The sequence below is a fragment of the Anser cygnoides genome, chromosome 1, assembly GCF_040182565.1.
Source record: "Anser cygnoides isolate HZ-2024a breed goose chromosome 1, Taihu_goose_T2T_genome, whole genome shotgun sequence".
NCBI classification, from domain to species: Eukaryota; Metazoa; Chordata; class Aves; order Anseriformes; family Anatidae; genus Anser; species Anser cygnoides.
The window spans coordinates 139,874,979-139,895,144 of NC_089873.1; the positions used below are offsets into that span (position 1 = coordinate 139,874,979).

At 41.4% G+C, this 20,166-nt stretch overlaps 2 protein-coding genes across 8 annotated transcripts in view; one reads left to right on the top strand and one right to left on the bottom strand.

Annotated features, from left to right (window-relative positions):
* CYFIP1 (cytoplasmic FMR1 interacting protein 1) overlaps nucleotides 1-20,166 on the top strand; it is a 73,538-nt gene that overhangs the window by 32,651 nt on the left and 20,721 nt on the right. For all 7 annotated transcript variants that reach the window (XM_013180689.3, XM_048051194.2, XM_048051193.2 and 4 more), the window contains 2 exons: nucleotides 2,335-2,534; nucleotides 10,213-10,300. In XM_013180689.3, the coding sequence (XP_013036143.1) occupies nucleotides 2,335-2,534; nucleotides 10,213-10,300 (288 nt within the window). The remainder of the gene's footprint in view (nucleotides 1-2,334; nucleotides 2,535-10,212; nucleotides 10,301-20,166) is intronic.
* LOC125180539 (fibronectin type III domain-containing protein 9-like) lies at nucleotides 13,070-20,127 on the bottom strand. Its single transcript, XM_048051199.2, has 2 exons — nucleotides 17,967-20,127; nucleotides 13,070-15,943 (listed from the first exon to the last, which is right to left on the bottom strand). Exon 2 carries the CDS (start codon nucleotides 15,819-15,821, stop codon nucleotides 15,150-15,152), a length of 672 nt encoding a protein of 223 aa, XP_047907156.2. The 5' UTR covers nucleotides 15,822-15,943; nucleotides 17,967-20,127; the 3' UTR covers nucleotides 13,070-15,149.

The following is a 20,166-nucleotide window of genomic DNA, read 5'->3' on the forward strand; positions in this document are numbered from 1 at the left end:
GCAGTTTGTTCTTGCAAAAGGCCTCCTTTTGTAGTGTAGTTAGTACGTCCAGCTACATCATAAAGTATACTTGCACATCCTCTGTTGCAATTGTAGTATATTGTAGACCCTTTTGATTCTGATGGGCTATGTTGTTTGTTTTTTTCTCCCTGTACCTTAAACTGTGTCTCTGTCCAGAACAAACCTTGGCCAGACCTGTCGCAGTGTTCTAGTGTGTGCTGCAGTGCAGGTGGCTATGCAAGTCCTATCCTGTTGAGGTTGAGAATTTTGTTTTTTCCTCACCCAGAAAAAAAATAAACCTGCTACAGGGAAGGACCTTGAGAGTTTTAAATTGTAAACAGCACCAGTAGAGAAAGCATTCTAGGCGATACGAGGAAAGAAGGAGGATGAGCATTGTCATCGTGTAAGCTTTTTGGAAGTGCACACTTCTGTCTGCACTTACACGTTAACTGCAGACCAAAACAAAACAGCATTGTGGCCGGTAGAACCAAAAGGAGTTTGTTTAACCAGGCAGCTTGGTTTTGTAGCTTGACAAAATCAAGGCAAATTTTTTGTGGAAGAATGAGATCTGACTTGTGCCTATGGAAGGAGAGCATCTGTGCAATATTGAGGTGTCCTTTTGAATTAGTTTCCTGATGAAAATGTTAACGAACAAATTTTATTTCCAGACAGCATGAATTTGACAAGTAAATATGCAGTCAACAAGAAAAATATCAGACGCATTCTGTTCTGCTGGAATGAAAAAAATTAAAAGTTGTGCAGGAAAGTTTACCATCAATCTTGTCGTAATGTTTTTTCACCTGTGAAATTTTGTCATGCAGTTAACTCCCTTGATTTTGTGTCATCCTTTACTGGAGATGAATCAAGTACTGGCCATAAAGATGGGCAGGAGTCTGGCTTTTCACACCACTTTGGTGCTGGGCATTGTAACCTTTGAATTACTTTCTTACTGGCTAAGTGAACAGAAACCATTGATACGTTTCTTAGGTCGTGGATTCTTACTCCTTGAGTTAGAAATTGGCAGGGCTAAGTTGCTGTCCATCCCACTTTCCCTCCTTTTTTTTTTTTTTCCCTCTTTGGTTTTATGCAAAAATAATTTTTTCTGAAAACTACTTAGCTTCCTCAGTAAGAAGCTGATACCAGTAGCTTAACTAATAAATATTTTCTGCTGTTCTACAAGCTAAATAAGTTAAGTGAAGTCAGTGGAAAGATTGAGCTATTTTAGCCCTCAGATTGGACTCAGTACTGTCATAACCATCATAGTGGTTCTTTTGGTTTGCTTTCGTAAAGTAACTGTCACAGGTTTGAAAACCCTTTGAGAAGTGGAGCTATTAAATCAGACACTGTATGGGAAGATGACCAGTAGTTTGCACAGTGGAATAAAGCCCAGTTTCCTTTGGACATTGCTTCATATGTAACTGCACAAATATGTCATTGCAAAATAAACAGTGCTTGTTGGTGTTCTTTGGAACAAGAGGTAGTGTTCTCTTTTTGATTCGTGGGCTGTTCTGTGCGTGTGTGGTTGTATTTTTTTTTTGTACCCACTAGTTAAAAGTTATACTGTGAGTTGCCTTGTAATTGCTAGACTAAGTCTGGTCATTGATGTGTTCGGTGTCCTGTTTCCAAAGTACTATTGTTTCAGCGTCTGATGTTAGGGATGGATAACTTGAATTTTGTTTGATTTAAAGAAAGTGCCAGAAACCATATTAGAAAACTTCTTGTCAAGAAGAGAAACATTATGAAAGGCAGTGCCCGTGCGTGGTTACATAGCCCATGGCTAGAGATTTCGTGGATACCTTCGCTACATTTATAAATGTCTAGTATTTCATTGCATCTTAGTGCAGTCTTTACCTGAGTAAACCAAGAGAAGGATTTATGGTAAATCTGATGTTGTCCTTAGTAGTGCTACTACAAGAGAGAGGTCACCAGCTCCCCTACCCAGCAGAAATGACCTTGTGATAGCTCGTAAGGTAGGAAATGCAGAAGCTGTCTCTTGGCCTGTTTCTGACCCCATGTAAACGGTGGAGTTTTAACTTGTGCTCAGTGAAAGAAGAGATGGCCCAGATCTGTGCTTGAGACAGCTGCAGGCAGTGTGGACAGATGTTACTGAGTGCCCTCAGTATCTCAGAGGGTTTTGGTGGGACACAAATATTAAACAATACTGAGAGCACAGATTCCTTCCAGCTTTATCATTAAAGTAAGAGATGGGAGAGCAGTCAGTTGTTTGTTTTGACTTCTAATCTCCTATTCGTCAAGGTTTTTTATGTACTTCGTTGAGGTTCTCCACTTTATTAAATATACTGCTCATTTTCTTTCCTCGTTTGTTTTTTGTAGGAGCTGGATGGCTTGATAGAAATAAACAAAATGACTCACAAGCTTCTGAGCAGATACATGACCTTGGATAGCTTCGATGCCATGTTCAGGGAAGCCAATCACAATGTGTCAGCCCCTTACGGACGAATCACTCTTCATGTATTTTGGGAACTGAATTATGATTTCCTTCCCAACTACTGCTACAATGGATCCACTAACAGGTTGGCACGGCAGCCTTTTGTTGATTAAAAAGTTCTTTGACTCTCCTGCAACTTCTCTCCCAGCAAATGCTGACAAAGTCCATCACTACTCATGCAGTGTATTTTCCACTCCTAATGCTTTATGTGAAATGAAGTGGAATGAGTCATTTTACTAAGTACTGTCAAGTGTATGAAAGACACTTATTAGTCCATGGTAGAAATGAGAAATTAACCTCAGCATCCAAATTCTATGACATTTTAATGACTCCGCTATGATATGCTGAAAATGAAGTGTGTCCAAAAAACACTGCAACGTGTATATCAGGAAGACGTTTTGGTAAATGGGATCCTCAGCTGTGAGATGATGAAATTAAAATGATATTGTTTGTTTCTGTATTATTGTGAAGAAAAAGGATTGCTTGCTGGAAGGGAAGAGTTCAGTGTTCGTTGGATATGGTTTTATCTATTGCTGCTCTTTTCCATGTCTCTGGAACTTCTGGCTATTTCGTGCCCATCAGTTGTGTGTTACAGAGCCTTCACAAGCCAGGGAAGTCTTGCAGTCTTATTCTGAAGTGTGAGTCCTTTTTGGAGCAGGGGACACTCATCTGACATCATTCAGAGAAGCTGTAAATTGTATTTCGTGTTATTTTTTTGGTCTCAGGTGGTTCGTGCTGTTTAAAAGTTTGTCTTTTCTAATTGAAAGCTTTTCTTGTTTCATTCACCTTATGTTAGCAGAAGACTCTAGGATATCTGTAGTGTTAGAGTTTTTTTCCAGGTGTCCTTTGTTCCTGCTGTTGCAGCTGTTAAGGAGAGTGAGTAATGGAAGAAGGAAGCAAAAGGTGGGATCCAGAATTTGAACGAGTGGAGGGCTCAGTAGTTGGACGTCCTGCTTGTGTGCTGTTTTTAGGATTTGTATTCCTTTTGGCTTTTAATTGGATTTTGCTGACAGCATTGTGAAGTGACAGCAAAGTGGTATTGAATACTGAGCTGTAGGAAGAGGAGAAAGCCCATTCTCATCTCTCACTCTCTCCATGGAGCGCTTCCTCTGTCTGACATCTTCTTGATGGTTATGTTGTATGTTGTGGTTTAGATCCAAGGTTCTGTCGGGAAGTAAAAAACAAAAAAGAGTGGGTTTTGTGTTTAAGGTTTAGGCAAGAAGCTTCTGTTACATGAATCTGTCTTCATAGCAGTGTTGAATATATTTCTGGGGAAGCTACGATGCGTGTTGACGTGTCTGGAAATCAGTATCACAGTGTGATGTGTTAAGAATCACATAAGCATAATATTAAAAGAAAGTTTTGATGCGGTGATGATGTTTCATGTGGCAGCCACAATGAGTGATGTTCAGAAGCTTGTAGAACAACATAGTCTCTGTCTGTCCTGGCTGGAAAGATTTTAGTGGTGCAGACCGCAGTGCTCAGGAGGCAAGTGTAGATGGACAAGGGTTGCTGCTTGTCTACTTAAAGGCTGTATGCACAAATTGAGTTAGGCTGATCCTTGAGCTTATCAGATAATTACATCAGGAAAATTAATTTCAGAGATGCTGAAGGGAGCCAGACCGTAGGCAGTGTCTGTACCACATGCCCAGTTTCATCACAGAATTGCTCTGGTTTCAGGTGACAACAGGAGTGTGGTGAGGATTAATGTTACTATGTGATACGGTGCTCACCTGATCCTTGGCAGAGGGAAGAGGTGATTCCTAGCACTTTATAGCTCTCAAGCATGTCCATTATTTCTGTTGCCTCCCTGCAGTTAGTATGAACTTCAGATTATCTCTGTATTTAACTTAGTACAGGGTATTGAGTACATGTACGTGAGTACCCAGTGACAAGCTCTGTATGAGCTGTCAGATCAATTCTTGACTCTTGATAGGTAATGTCTTGCGTGAAAACACGTCTAAGCAAGGGAAAGAAAGTAACAATAAAAGGCTGGGAGAAAGAGGAATGTGTATAATGAAAAGCAGAGATGTTGCTTGGAGTTGGGCACTGGAGGTAGAGGTCCCAGGAAACATGTAGTATCTGTGGCTTGCCTTTTGTTAATTCGAGTAGAGCTTGCGTGTCAGGATGGTTCTTCTAAAGCTAGTGTTTTGGCCAGATTAACTTGTGCCCAGTACCTTTTGAAGCTCTTTTCACAAGAATGCTTGAACTTCATGATTTCCATCATTCATAAGAGTTCAAACTTACAAGGCTGCAGGTTTCATACAAAGGCTAAGGTTGTTCACGCTGAAGTACTGAAACATGTTGCATCTTTAATTATTTGAGACTTATTTTGAGAATTGTTTTATATCTGAAAATGTACTGAGATTAAACAGCGAGGCTGTTATTAAAAGACCTAGCGATTTAATAATTGTAGTTGCCAATTTTCTGAATTTTAGTCTCCTGGCCAGCTGCGCAGCTGCAGGTGAGGCTTTTTGTGGAGGAGGAACTGAGAGATGAGCAGGAGGACCTCTGCGGGTGGGCAGTAGCAGTGAAGCCCAAGGGTGTTTTTAATCTGTGTGTTGTCAATCAAGAAAGAGAGGGAACAGGACTGTGGTTAACAGCATGAGAACTGCAGTAGTGGCTGAGGTCGCAGGACTCTCTGATCATGCGTCCTGACCCTGGCAGCAGCCATGTGGATGCTGAGTGTAAAAATAAGGAAGGCTTGTGGTGATTTTTCTCTCAGGAAACATGCCAGCCTCTAGCAACCATCAGGTGCTTCCCTAAAACAAAAATGGTGGGATGTTAGTGCATTTCTAACAGAACTTTTCTCCCGTTGCTTTGTCTAGTCCTTTTGTAAAGCAACAAAGCTTTTTGCATTCATGACTTGATGCAGAGGAGAGTTTGCAGGGAAGCTGCCTGCTGTAAAAAAAAAAATAAAAAAATGCTCTCTTTAGTTCATTCTGAACCTGTTGCTAGCCAGTTCTTACACTGAGAGTCTTCATGAGCAGCCATTTTCCCACTTCCCACTTGTCTTTTCTGTGCCGCTTGAGACTTTTTTTTTCAGGATCCTTTCCTCATGTTTCCCCTCAGTTGTACGTTTTTCCAAGCCAAAGGTCTTTCTGCACCATGAATCTTTTTCATGCATATGCCCATATCTGTACTTTTTTCATTCCCCTGAATCTTTGTGGAGTTAGGAGGACTAGGACTGTCCAGAGGATTCAAAAGGCCTGAGGACAACTTCCAGATTTTTTTTGTTCCTTTTCCGGTGTTTCTAGTCATGTTTCCTCTGTCATGTTTTCTCTGTTTACTAATCCTGAACTGATCTTTTCCTTCCATGATCCATGTTTTGTGCTCAGGGCTAACAGAGTGAGGCAAGTGTGAGACAACCTAGGTGTTTATTTGGATTGAGGGTTTTCTGTACTTTCTTGAAACACTAACGCAAGCTTCCCAAGACAGCAGTCAGACTTGTGGCTCCATCTCCTCTCAACACGTTATACAAATCTGTATTCTCTGCTAAAAATTCATGCGTACAGCACTCTTTTAAATGCAATCTGACATGTTTTTTTGGAGGATACAAAGTTATTACAGAATGAACAAAAAGACCAGTTTTTCCTTTCTTTTCCCCCTTCCTTTTGCGAGTTGTTTCTCTCTCTCTCTCTCTCTCTCTCTCTCTCTCTCTCTCTCTCATACTTCTTTTGAGACTAGTTTTCACAAGAGAACAGCTGTTGTCTTGTCTTGTATGTACCGTGTGATTGTCACTGCTCAGAAAAATTTCCAGCCCTCTCAGACACGCTGCTGGAACAAGTCTGAAAAGCAGCACTGGCTTTGGAAACAACTAGTTTCTGCTACAAAGAGCCAAATGGTGCTGTTGTGTAGGCTGATGTAAAGTAGGGTGGTTGTAGTCAAATAGTCCATCAAATTTGACAAGCATATTATCTTCTCTTGCTTTAAGAAAAAAAAATAGAATCTTTCTGCCAGGAGGGAAGGCCAGAAAGAACGGTGATAGGGATAGAGTTTTAGGTAGCCATTATTCTTTCATACTCTTTCGTCTTGTTGTTTCCTTGTGCTTCAGTTTTTAGCCTCCTGTTCTCTCTCTCTCTCTCTTAAATTGGGATTAAAGTTTCCTGGGGAAAGGTATGGTCTTGCCTGAATTCTGTAGGGAATCCCATATAAGCCTGTATGGGATGCTTTGACCTACCGAAGGATTTTAATATGATCCTGATTTTGGGATGGAATTTCTTTATCAATTTCTTTCTGCGTGGGCTAAATCCAACTATGATTATAACCACACCAAAAACAGGAATATTGAATATTGCACGAATGTTCATGTTTCTGTCATGAACGATATTCTGACATTTGGTGTTTAAAAAGATTAAGGCAAAGCATCTTTGCACCTACCCAAAGTCCGAAGCCTCGTTTTCTAGCTAAATATACACCTCATTCTGTTAGCTTTTTTCTCCAGTAGCACCTTCCTTGAGTGTTAACCAGTGCTAATTCTGTCCGTCTTCTCACCCTCCCTCACATCACCCTCTGCTCCCCCCCCAAGCACCGACTTTATAACAGTCTTCCCAGCTGTTTAGAAAAGGTTTGGTTGTAAAACAGCAGAGGGTGTGGATGATTACTGTGAGATAAAGTTCAGAAAGTTTGAGGTTGTCTGATCTTGTGCCTGCAGTAGCAAGGAAGTGGTCTCATTGACCAAGCAGTACCTCTCAGATTTCTCTGTATTTTCTTAAATAGATGTTGGCAGTTGGCTTGTAAAGCGCTCGCTATGAACTCCTTCCTGGTAGGTATCACAGAAACACTGATATAAAATTATTTGATGCCTAAAATGTTTACTTTGGGGCTCATGTTTCCATTTAGCAATCGTTGTTGCAAAGCTCTGGTAAGCCAGCAGGCTTTTCATCGCTTAATCTGCTTTGGCTGCTTACAACCCATGTTGATTAAAATGAACAAGTTACTATGAGATCATCAACAATGATTAAAAATGATTATCTTGTAACATGCCAAAACCTGCAGCCAGCAATATTGGAGTGAAAGTAAAAAATTTGCCTAGTTTTATTGTTGGTATTCCAAGAGCTAACTCTTCAGTCCTTGAAAGAGATATTTCTGTTCCTTGAAGGAGGAGCAGGAGGAAGCCAGCCTGCAGGATGTCAAAAAGAAAACATACCTGCACACCAAAGAAGTTTGAAGAGTAGCAGATGATGCTGAACTGTAATGGTTTCTATGTAGCTTTTAGTGTTGTGGGAAGAAATGTCTAAAATCTGAGTGATATATTGGAATTAGTCACACACCTCCTAGAACGATGCAGCCTATTTTCCCTGTTGGTTCTTTTGTACTTAGTCATAGCTCTTCTGTAAGATACCAAATAAGTGTCTTGCTGTCTCTTGCTCCTACTTCCTTTTCTTAACCTCTTTCTTCCTTGTGGCATCTTTCCCTCACACCCCCAAGAAAGTATAAAGTTAGTGTTTACTTCAAATATTTAAGAAACTTTTGAGGTTATTTTCCTGCTACTCTAAAACTTTACGGATGGAGAAACTCCCGTGAGTGTCAAGGAGCACAGGGAAAACATGCCGGAGTTACTTCAGCATGTACAAAGCTAGTAGCACTTGGGGACTTTGTCTTCAGACACTAATGACATTGTAATTCAAATATGTTCATAATACCTTTTTGGAAAAGGAAGGAAAAATAGCTGCAGCTCCCAAAGTCATGGGATGCACCTCCGTTTATATTCTGAAATGTTCTTTTCCTTGGGAGGCTTTTAATTTACCAATAACAAAGCAGCTCTTGCCCAATACTTCTGCACACAGAAAACCGATCTCCTCTCAAATGGCACGGTATCTCTTTTCACTTCTTTCATTTTAGAGGTTTTTTTAGGGCTTGAAAATTGATGTCAGTTTAGAAAGCAGTAGAATTTGGAGAGAAGGAAAAGGGAATAGAATAATCTGTGGGACTGTCATATGTTGCAGATCACTTTGAATTCCACCAAATGTTTACAACATCCCCAGTAAACTCGTTAATGGATCTATGCAGAGAACAGATTCAAGCAATCTGTAGAGGAAGTTTTCACTTGCTGTGTAAGTGAGGGAGAGGAGGGGAACTTATAAATTGAGGAAATCTAAATGGAAGGAGGTTTAACTAAAAAATTAAATATTTATAGTATCAAAACCTATACACATAGATGATTTTCCTCAAAAGCTCTAGATGCAAGCACTTCCTGGACTTTAGCAAGTGTAAGTACTTTTGGAAAGACAAGGCTAAGATACATGTAAACAAGCAGCTGTGAAACAGTTGGCATGCCTGGTTTTGAGCGGATTTAAACAAAACAAAACCCAACAACAACAAGAAAACCTTGCCCCTAAGTTGTAGATTCTCAGAAGAATGTTTCAGATTACTTGGGGCGGGGGGGGGGGAGGGAGTAATGGAAATAATTTTAAGCAACATAGTGCAATTTATACATGTTTGGGTGAAACAATTTTTGTTCCTGTTTTCAGCTTGAAATTTCTGATTTAAAAATAGAATACCTATGTACTTTCTAGGAAAAATGCTCAATGAATCATTTATTTTGTGTGTTAATTCAATTCAAACATTTAAAACAAAACCAGATTAGGATACAGTTGTATCTATTGTATCTTATGATGATATAATGTACTACAAACTTCCTTTCCTGAAACCTTTTCCTAAATGCAATTTGTTTAGACAGCTATCAGTTGGAACAGCTTGACCTGATAGAAATATTTGGCGTACAGTTCTTAAATGACTGCTTTTCCACTTCCTTGTGCCTCTGCAAATTTGCAGCATTTACCAAGAAATCCTTTTTGCCAGGTTTAAAAAAAGAAAAAATAAATAAGCCACCCACAGGCACCCCTCCCCACACACACAGTTATTTTGCTTGGTTTAGCAAAGTGAAAGCAGAATGAGAATTGTAGGAGATGTTGATTAACTTCTTCCTCCACCAAAACTGTACTGTTGTAAAATGTGAATCGCGTGGTTATCTGGCACTGTCAGAGGAGTAGCTGTGTTGTTCAGGAGAGGACCCAGATACTCAGCTTCTACTCAAATGTTGGATTTCAGGCTCTCAGAGCCCTCAGATCGGAGTGGACAGTTTGATCATATCTTTTGCAGGACTCCATAGATTTGTAGTTCTCTTACCCTTTTACAATATACAGTGGTAATGCTCTTCATTAAAGGTGATGTGTATTGCTACACACGCATTAGAACATCAGTAAAGTAGGATGAAATGTTTGGAACGCTTGTTTTGCTACAAGGATGGTACCCTTCATGCCTTTTTTTTTTTTTTAAGGTATTAACCTAATGTATTTTTCCTGTTGTGAGTTTCTGGTGGGAGGAGGAGATGAGCACAGACCAGCCATTTAATAGAAATGTTATTTGAAGCTGTAATTCATTCATTCCTAAGTGCTTCATTTCGGAAGCACGAGGAACTTGCTTACTCTCAATGAGAGGCTGTTGCTGCTTTGTTGGTTGCTTCTCTTTTTGCTGGGCTGGGCTGGAGTAGTGGTGAGAAATGGTTTTAGACCCTATGCTGCGCTGGGAAGAAGGGGGTCCCAGTAAGTGATGGAGAATTGCATTCTGAGTTGTGCCCCGGCGTTTGGGCAACGCAGGCTGTGTGCTTCCCTCTTCTCAGGGTTGGTCTGAAAGCCAACTGGCCTCTGGCTTTGATTTTGTACGTAGACAGAAACAGCAATATACGGGATATGAGGTACATTAGGCACAAGCCTCATAACTGAAGTGTGAATAATTATTTCTTTCTTTTGTTTTCATAGATTTGTTCGGACCGTGCTACCGTTTTCCCAGGAGTTTCAGAGGGATAAGCAGCCCAATGCACAGCCCCAGTATCTGTACGGATCAAAGGTTGGATTTTATTCCCTTTATAATTATGGTTTGCCAATATTTAAAGGCATCATTTTTAATTATAGAAATTATGGAATGTGGAAGTTTTTAAAAAGAGACTTGCATACGTTTTGTGACTATTTTCAGTTCAAGGTACCCTTTTTTCAGATTTTACTGTGAAGATCACCATATGTTTTAGCCAGAGTGTGATTAGTCTGATGGTTAGTCTTATTTGACATAGCTAAAAATAATTCCTTCCCTCAACCACCTTGCATTGCAGTTGCTCGTAGTGTCAGAGCAGACTTGAAAAAAAGAACAGTCAGCTGGGGGAGTGAGAATGAGAGCCCATCTTGGGTGCAGCTGCTCCCTTGCTACAGTGCTGAAGATTGTGGTAGCAGGAGAAAAGGGAGCAGATAGATAGGAAAAACTGCTTTAGTTATTATCTGACTTAAATTGTACAATTTAGACTGACTGTCCTAAACTATCAGGTATTAAGTACTTAAATTATTTTAAAGAAAATGTAGTATTTCTTTGGAATCTTCAACCCAAGGCTGTCAGTCTTTTTTCATGAAGTTGGCCTTCTGGCCATCTCATCTCCTGATCCTGTATCAGCATGGTCTTTGCTTTGCAAATTAGGAGTGCCTAGAAGGTTTATGCAAGTTTCCAATAGAAGCGTATGTGATTTGTAGTCTTGTACTCTGTGAAGCTACAAGTTTTAGTCCTAATGAATCTGCTGCTCTTGTAAAACTTTAATGCTTTAAAGTGCAGAAGAGTCGGAAAAGGATTCACATTTCTGTAGTACGGAAAGTTAACAACTGATCGTCTGGTCCTGTGAATAGTTTTTTATATAACTGTTCTCCAACTGGGAACAGTAAAATGTAGGAAAACAGGATTCTCTTACATTAGAGTTACTGTGTTCTTTACTATTTTGGGAATTCACCAGATGCTGTGTAAAGAGCAAAAAGCCCACTGAATTTAGTACAGATTGGTAACTTAATTTATCTAAGTGAAGATACAGTGGGCTGAGGGAGAGAGGATTTACTGGTGAACCTTTTTTTTTTTTTTTTCCATCAGTCAGGTTACATTATTAAAATGAGTTTAGTAACCTTTACTCTTAGAGCTAAATGTTTTTAGAAATCTGATTATTTTTCCATATTGCTATGGGCAGGAGCAATCAAAGGGATCCTAAGATGCATTTCTGGAGCTAATTCTGTAGCTAAATATGCCTTTGGTAGCAAATATTTCTGACTCTGTAGTTCTAAGTGTTTCTTCCATCTGGTGTATTTTAGAATTGAGGATACCTGAATGGAATTTTAAGAGGACGTTTCTCTTTATATAGCAAGTAACTGATAGTATTTCTTACATGATGGGTGCTACAAATTCCAGAGTGTGATATTATTGTGTGATACTATTCTGTGCACTATATAGAGAGGCTTGTCACAGAGTGCATCTAGTCTCTGTGTTATTAGAGTCCTTTAATTGTTAGACTGCTCAATTCCCTGATGTCTGGATAATAGAGGAATGCAGAGTAGCCATGTATGTTTGGTTTTATTGTCTTCTTTTTTGGATTTCTTGAACTATTGAAAATATCCAGGTAAGCACTTCCTATTGATCAGATCGCCAAGGAATGATTTCTTTTCTCATTGAACTTTGGTTGGTTGGTTTTGAGCAATCCATGGTGTTTATTTAGGTCAAGACAATGGCTTGGTGGTTTCCCGTGCAGGCACACACTCATACATGAACGTACTGGATTGTAAAGCTTAAACACTTGCTGTGCAGAAGTTTTTGCACAAGCGAAGTCTTGCTTAGGAATAATTAAAGATCTCTTTTTTTAATGTTGGTCTCGGGGGGGGTTCAGATGTCAGGTATTTCTACGTGGATCAAAGCATTTGATCTGTATTAATGCGTGTTCATGTTTGTCATAGACAGTTGAGTCCGCATTCTCTATTGCATCTAGTTTTCTGAGCATTATTTTCATCTGATTAGCAAAACAAAAGCCCACAGACACAACTTACTTCTCCTGGCTGGCATGGGAGCAGAGCTGTCAGGTAGGAAGGAGCTTGCCTGCAGAAGCTTGTCAGCCTTTTAAGTGAGCTGGCATACTTTGAAAGCTCATTGAGTGTGGTCATTGAAATCCCTTTACTCTCTTGAAATGTGTGTAGGATTAGCTAAATGAAATGAATGTCAGCAGACTGAAATTTGGAAACACGGGCCAGAGGCATAAAATATAGTGCATATATAACAACGAGTCTCTTCTAGGGATTTGAAACAACACCTTCCAAACGTTTTCATGTTTGTGTGTCTTCTGCGTTATGTTTATCTGCTGCTGGTGCACAAGTAAGCAGCATTTTGCACCATGTTGCATCTTGTTATCAGCTTTCTAGTCACTTAAAATGTTTGCCCTTTATTAGATGAGTGTTAAAAGCAGACAGTGAACTACCAAAACACAGGATTGCCAAAAGGAACCTGAGCAAGTCTGTAAAAAAGTTTTTCTGAGCAAGAGTTGAAGAATCCCGTAGCTCTGTGTGTGTGGGATATTCTTGAAAACCAGTGTAGAAGTCCTTAAATGACACTCTGGGTGCGCTCCTGTTTTCTGGTGGGAGCAAGATAATCCGTTGCTTGTGAAACGATACATTTGTCTAAGCAGTGCATAGTAAACTCCCAGAGTGGAATGGGTTTATATTTAGATGAAGGAAATCCCATTCCTGGGAGCGCTTCCATGTTAGCTCCTTACCTTCTCAGTGTGATGTGTTCATGCGTGTGTTTGTGTGCACGTGTTTTGTGCATAAACAATACATTCAGGAGTTGAATTGCCTCAGAGCTGCTTTAAGACTGCACTGCTCCTTGTGTTCTCAGTATGGGATACACACGTACATAATACACCAATGTTATGTAAATATATGGATAGGATTGCCTCAAAGTCCACATTAAGAAACAGAGATGCAGAAAAATAAACAGTCTTTTCCAAGGGCCCAAGATGTTGGCAGGGATGAGAATTTCTATCTCTTGGCTCCACACCTTTAACGTTAAAATCATATTTTCTCTCTTTTATGAATCCCTGGTCAGAGGAGTGTTAATTTAATTACAAGATCATGTGAAAGCATTTTTTCTGCCCCCTCCTCCCCAGCTGCCCCTTTTTGGGAAGGCAACCTGTCACGTTGCCTTCGTGTTCTGAAGGGAGTTTTTCGGGGTGTTTCATGAATCACCTGTTTTATGAATCACAGCAGCGCAGTGCTGTCATCTGCACAGTTTGTTTGAGACTGGTGTGTAAGACAAACGCTTGGCAGTTGGAGGAAGTGCTATGCAGGGATGGAGAACGTGGTATTGCTAACTTAACAAAGATTCCTTTGGAAGGCTTTCCTAAAAGTAATACTCTCCCTTCATTTGGCACACGTTTTCTGCATGTTTTACCTGTCCTAGGAGGGAAAAAGACGCATCAGGCTTAGGTCAGCTCCTGTATTCCTAGCAGGATGAGAGCTGAGGTCTTTTTCAAGTTGTGGCAAGTGCTGCCCAAACACGGTAGCTGCAGAGCCCCGTTGCCTGCTGTGAAATGTTCAGCCCATGCTCTCCTGTCGAACTCGTACACCAGCTCGGCTGCCAGACGCAGTGGAAGTGGGCGGCAGCTGCCCAGCCTGCTCCTGGTCCAACGGGGCCGGGTCAGTGAGAGCTGGCACTACGTGTAGGTTCCTACTGGTAGCACTTTACAAGGCCTGCAGTCACAGTGCGCCTTTGTTTTTAGAAATACCACATTGTACAGCAGTAGTAAGATTTATTACATTTTTACGGAACATAAATTCACTTCAGGGATTTAAAACAGAGTGACTTACACACATAAGCCAGACAAGATGCATCATTTTGCAAGGGAGAACAGATTTCTGTCTGAAGGGCTTTTCTTGGTACTTCTGTCTGAAGGGCTTTTTCTTGCCGTGACGTTCAAGGCGCAATTAGATGACTAGCAGATTGGATTGTTACAAAAATAAAATGCCTTTTGGCGTGTTTTTACTTCCTTGCCCCCTTGGTCATACAAAACTCACGGTATGGTTGGATAGAAACTTGTAGCTGATGAATGAGTTTTATTATTTAAAAGTGAAAGAGAAGGAGGAGGAAGGACCAGGAGCTGCTTCTCTGAGCCCTGGTGCCTCTACAGGGAGTCACTCGCCTGTGGAGCAGAAAGTACCTTCTGGTGGGTGCTGAAGAGCTCCAAGTAAGACATCCCAGGGTATTTGCTTGGGTTATTTGGAACTGTCCTTACAGAGTCGCTATATCGTGTATGTTTTTGGACTGAGGGGAAAGTTCAAAGATAGATGAAGGGATACCATTAAAATCCTGCTGAGTTTAGTGTACGTGCTGAGACCGAGCCCTCATTCAGAATGGGTGGTACCGAGAGCACTGTGGTCAGCCAAGTGTCTGGTTTGAGAAGCAGTCAGAAGTGCAGGGGTAACACTCGTGCCAGCAAGCCATCATGCTCAGGGTGTGTGTTTCAGTATGGCAATCTGGCTTTCCATGTGAAAAAACCTATTAGATTTTTATTTGCTCAAGTAATAAATCAATAAATTTTCAGGTTCAGGTTACCGCTTTCATTTGGTTTCCTTTCTTTTCTCAAGTAAAGGAAAGAAACCCAAACCAGCCCTCAAAATACAAACTGATGCATTTTGAAGCAGCAAATCGCAGCAGTTGTGGGCAGCCCAGACCTTTGCCTCTGAGTACTTGGGGCAGCATGAGGGTTTCGGACGGGGCCGTGACAGCGGCAGGCACAGACGGGAGCGCTGCAGAGAGCAGCCCCTGTCGCGAGTGGAGACAGAGCACGCGGTGGGGTTGAAGGAGTGGGATGTCCCAAGTGGCAGAAGGTCTCCTCCCTGCCAAAAGGCTTCTAATTGATGGCAGAGTACGGCCCAGCCCTTGGCACTCGTTCCCGGCTCTCGGAAGCGGGCCGGCAGGGCTCCTGGCAGGCTGACGGGTTCTCTATGATCGTGGCCAGCTGGATGCCGCCCGGCTGCTTCTCCTCGCTGTCCCGCCTCCGTTGGCCCTGCACGCCGAGCTCCTCGGGGGTGCCTGCTGCGCTTTTGGTCCACGTCTTCCCTGGGTCCCATTTGGAGGACCCGGCTCGCCCTCGCGTGCGCTCGCGCCTCCTGCGGCAGAGCAGGTGCAGGCAGCCGTAGAGGAGGACGGCGGCGATGATGAGGAGCAGGAGGCTGCTGGCCAGCCAGATGCCCAGCGCCAGCTCCTTCTTGGCGGTGCCGGCCGACGCCGGGTCTCGTTGCAGCGTGTTAAAGACCCTGCACTGGTCGCTGGAGGGGTTGGCGGACTGGCAGGTGACGCACAGGATGTACGTGGTCAGCGGAGTCAGGTTTTCGACCACGAAGGAGGAGCGGCTGGCGGGCACCCTCTCTTCCTTCTGGAAGCTCTTCCTCGAGTAGCTCGCCGGCACGCTCTTCCAGTTGGGGTGGTACATGACACTGTAAAAGCTGTCGGCGCAGCTGGCCATCTGGGGCCAAATCACCACCGCTGTGTTCCCTGTGATGTTCTGGACGGTTATTCCCATTGCCGTGCTGCTCGGGGGTTTTTCCTTTCCCAGGAGGGATCTTTGGAAAGGGGAGCTTACTGTTTCCCAGGGAGGCAACTGAGAGGTTGTGGTACTGGGGATACTGTGTGGATCGTAGAGCTCTGTAATTTAAAAGAAAAAAAAAGAGTTTATTAGGAAACAGTGCTCTTAGCTTTAAACCGTCTATTTCTTTGCCAAGTTAAAGGCTAAATACACAATTAGAGAAATTCAGCCAGAGCTGCTGCCTGTCCAGGTGATCAGCTGTAACTCGTCTCAGTTGTATCTCGTCTCCTTGAAAGGTGGTATATTTTGCAGGATTTGGATTTGGGGAGCCACTTCCTTCCAAAGCCGTTTTCAGATTACTCTGCTCTTGCAATTGGGATCCAGGGGATGCTGGCCCTCAACACCTCGTTGAAAATTTGCCTCTGTCATCTTTAGTATACGTGCTGTGTGCGCGAGTGCTACAGCCCCTAGAATAAAGTCACTGGATATTTTTGTCTAGAGGAATTTGCATTTAGGTGGCATTAAGTGAAACTCATCGAGATTTGTAAAGGAGAGCGGTAAACATCCTGTGCATTCTGACAGATACAGCCCTCCAAGAGGGAAAAAAATAATGATCATAAGTCTGAACAGATGCATCAGTACATGTCTCTCTTCTTTGGTGTGATGCCGGAGTATTCTGGTTAGTACAACAAACATTTTGATTAGGGGAAAAAAAAAAAAAGGCATAGTATTTAGCATAATTGTATGTTAAGAGACAAGCTCATGGAAAAAAAAATGACATTGAATTCTAAACAGAATTGAAACACTGTCTGGTTTGCCATTAAACTGAGGACAGACTGACTATCCAACTGATTAACCCTTTACCTGTGTTGATGGATGAATTTTTTTTATCTTAATTGGCAAGTGGTAGCAGAAATGGATATTGAAGGATAAACTCCTCTGGCCATCCCCAAGTCTTTGCTTTTTGCCAGTCATGATTAACTGTGAAACAAAACAGTGCGTAGAAACATCGCAGTTCCCATGCAGTTTCCTAAGTGCTTCTTTTAAGGAATATCTTCCTTCTGGGACAAAAAGTTGGCTTCTGCCTTGGTGTACTTTTGATTAAAATGGTTACTTTATAACGAAACAAATATTAATAACGGCCAGTAGATGTTTTTGTTTGGTTGGGAGGTTTGTTTTTTTGCTTTGCTATGATAGTAACTTTTTGAAAAGAGCCTCCCTAAGCAATTTCATCTGATTGTCTTTTGGTTTAATACTCAGTTTCCCATGGCAGTCATGCGGAAGTTTTTTTCCACTGTGAAAGTTCCTTGCTTTTTTGGGTACATAAATGCCGCCAGTAGCACTGTATTTCATTGTTTATGACTTCAGTATAAAAATGATTTTTTTTGATGATCAGTGTTAAGATGTTAAGTCTCCTGGCTAAACACCAATTTCCTGATGAAGAAAGCTCATAAAGTTTGCTTGTAATATATTCTGAGATTATTCTGTAATACTTTAATTGCATTTTATACTAGATGGGAGGCTGGCAAAATATATATTATTTTATTGGGACCTTGATAGTTGCATTGCATTAATAATACCTTTTATGTAGGAAAATTGTTGCTCAAGGCTTTTGGATTGTACTTAGATCTTCTCCCTACTTCCTAGTATGTTTATTTTCATTACAATATAAAACCTTAGGACTGATCTGGGTAGATGCTGCCTTTCTAATCATGGTCTAATTAGGGGCGCACTCTTTTTGATAAAGCAACAGGGTAAAGAAACTGAGTTTGCTATCACATAAACTTAATAGACAGGCATCTTGACATCTAACCAACTCCTGCAAATATTAAAATCAGGCACATTAGTAAGATCAGCGTTTCTACTTACTTTTTTTCTCCTTTTTTTAGTTGGTAGCTCCCAATTACTTAAAATTATATTTTTTAATAGAACACTTCCTTAATACTGTCTAGAAACAATAGCTTCTTCAGTGCAGCATTTTGTAAGTAGAGTGTTTGGGGTTTTATTAGTAATAGTAGTTTAATTAGTAACAGTAGTAATTTGTTTTGATTTTTATAAAACATCATCTGTTAGAAGATATATAGTTACTGGCAAGTAAATATTTGGAAACCACATTTGGTGTTTTAAAAAGTCAGTACTTACCATCGCTTCCTGACAGAGATTTCAGAACAGGATTTTCAGGTGCTGATGCAAAAATAACATAAACACTAATTGTTCTGTATCGTTTTCCACGGGAGTTATTTGCTTCATGATCTCTGCTTGCCAGTTTGCTTTTTCTTCCCCCTGGATTGAATCCTCATTGCTTGCTACTTCCAGGTTTTTTCCCCGATGCTGGTTGTGGCATGGCTTCTTCGTCTCTTCTACTGAAATTCATGCAAGAACACATCTTGTCTAAAAATGCCGTTTGCCTTGGTTTTCAAGGAACACAGAGGAGAAAAATAATGTCTTTTTCTCCCTCTGTTGCTTCCTTCTTGGACAGGGTACTGCCTGCACATCCCTGTTATATGCTCCTGTGCCTGTACCAGTGATGCTGTGAGTGATTAATGCTAGCACTTCGATGACATCAGCAACTAGCATCTCTTTTTTTTGTTAAATTTAAGTAGGGGAGGGAGCAAGCATAGCTTAAAAAACGTTTTGCTCCTTCCCTCTTTCCTCCTCTCCTTCCACCCGCAGCCTTGTTGCTGGCATTTTCCCTAAATACTTTGGTGTTGTGCATCATGGAGGTGTGTGCTGGTGTTTTCAAAATCCCTCGTCACTGTTCACAAAGCTCTGCTAACCCAGTGTTCGCAGGTGGACCACGTTAGGTGCTCCTCCACAAAGGTGACATTAAAGAAAGGTGTATTTTTAGATTGACTGACTTCTTACTGTTATGTATTGGTGAGTTATTTATGCTGAAACCACTCTCTTGGTGCTGTAGCTGAAATAGTTTGGATACGTTTAACTACCTGCCTGAAAACATCAAAGGAGAAGGATGAAATCCTGCCTTTGGGGGCATAACGGTGTATAGAATGCTTCATCTATTGGGACATTTATCTGCAAGTGTTTTTGTAATGTTTTATCAGTGTTCATTCCATTCAGTGCCCCCGATTTCCTTTCTGTAAGTGGAAAGCTACGCAAATAGGTACGTTGTACGTGAGGGACGGCAGCTTCAGGCTTCTGGCCAGCAGCGGTTGTTTGGAATCGAGCCTTTTTGTCAGCTCGGATCCAGTAGGAGTGTGAGCGTTGCATATGGAGGCTAATAATTAGCCAAGCATCTATTTTAGGTTATGTTCACAGAAAAGATGGCTGAGAATTTGAAAACAGCTCTCCTCCACAAAACCAACACGAGGACACTGTCCTTAGAACAAACTTCTACAGGCTGACAGAAGGCACCTTGGCCATCGTCTGTAGCAGGGTCATCTCCTGGAGGTTGCTCAGGGCCGTACCCGGTCAGGTCTTCAACATCTCCAAAGACAGAGACTCCGCAGCCTCTCCATTTGACCACTGTAACAGTAATACAGTTTTTTTCTGATGTTAAAATGGAGTTTCTCGTTTGTGCCCGCTGCCTCTTGTCCTGGCACTGGGCACCACTGAGCAGAGCCCAGCTCCTTCCTTTTTATTCCCCCCATCAGGTTATCAAACACACGGATAATGTCCTCCTGAGTTGCCTCCTCTCCAGGCTGAACAACGCAGCTGTCTCTCCTTGTAGGATAGATACTCCAGCACAATTTCTAAATCCCTGCATAGCATCCAGTCTGTATAGTTCTGCTCACTTTGAAGAAATGCACATTAATACGGCCAAGCACCAGACCCTCTTTATACAATTCCTGAAGAATTTCCATGAGGTTACACCCCAGGCTTGGATTTGCTTTGATGCTGTGTACAGCTAAGATGTTTGAAAAAGAGAGATCCGTACTGATTAGCTGCAGAGACCAGTCACTGCAAAAGGCTGTTTTCTTTTTTTTTTGTAATTGAGTCCTCAGAGGTTTAAAACACTTACTATGAACTGAAAATTGAAGTCACTTCTTTCAAGATGTTTTGTACGTAAAATGGGCTGTGTAGGAATAGAAGCTGTGCTTTGAGTTCATGTACTACTCATCCTTTTCTACCTGTGTAAGTAGAAAAATATGAGAGAGGAAAATTTCATGGCTCTATAAATGGCAAGTGAAGGATACCTGGTTAACAAATACGGTTTACAGGAACTCCCTTGCTAAGCAAGAAAAACCTGTCTTACAAACGAGAAGCTTTATGTTTTAACTTCCTGGATAGAGAGTGAGACACAAAGTTGTTGTTTTGCATTATTTTTTAATATGCTTAAAAATGCTGTCTAAGTGAGATTATTACTAAGATGCAGTCAGCTGAA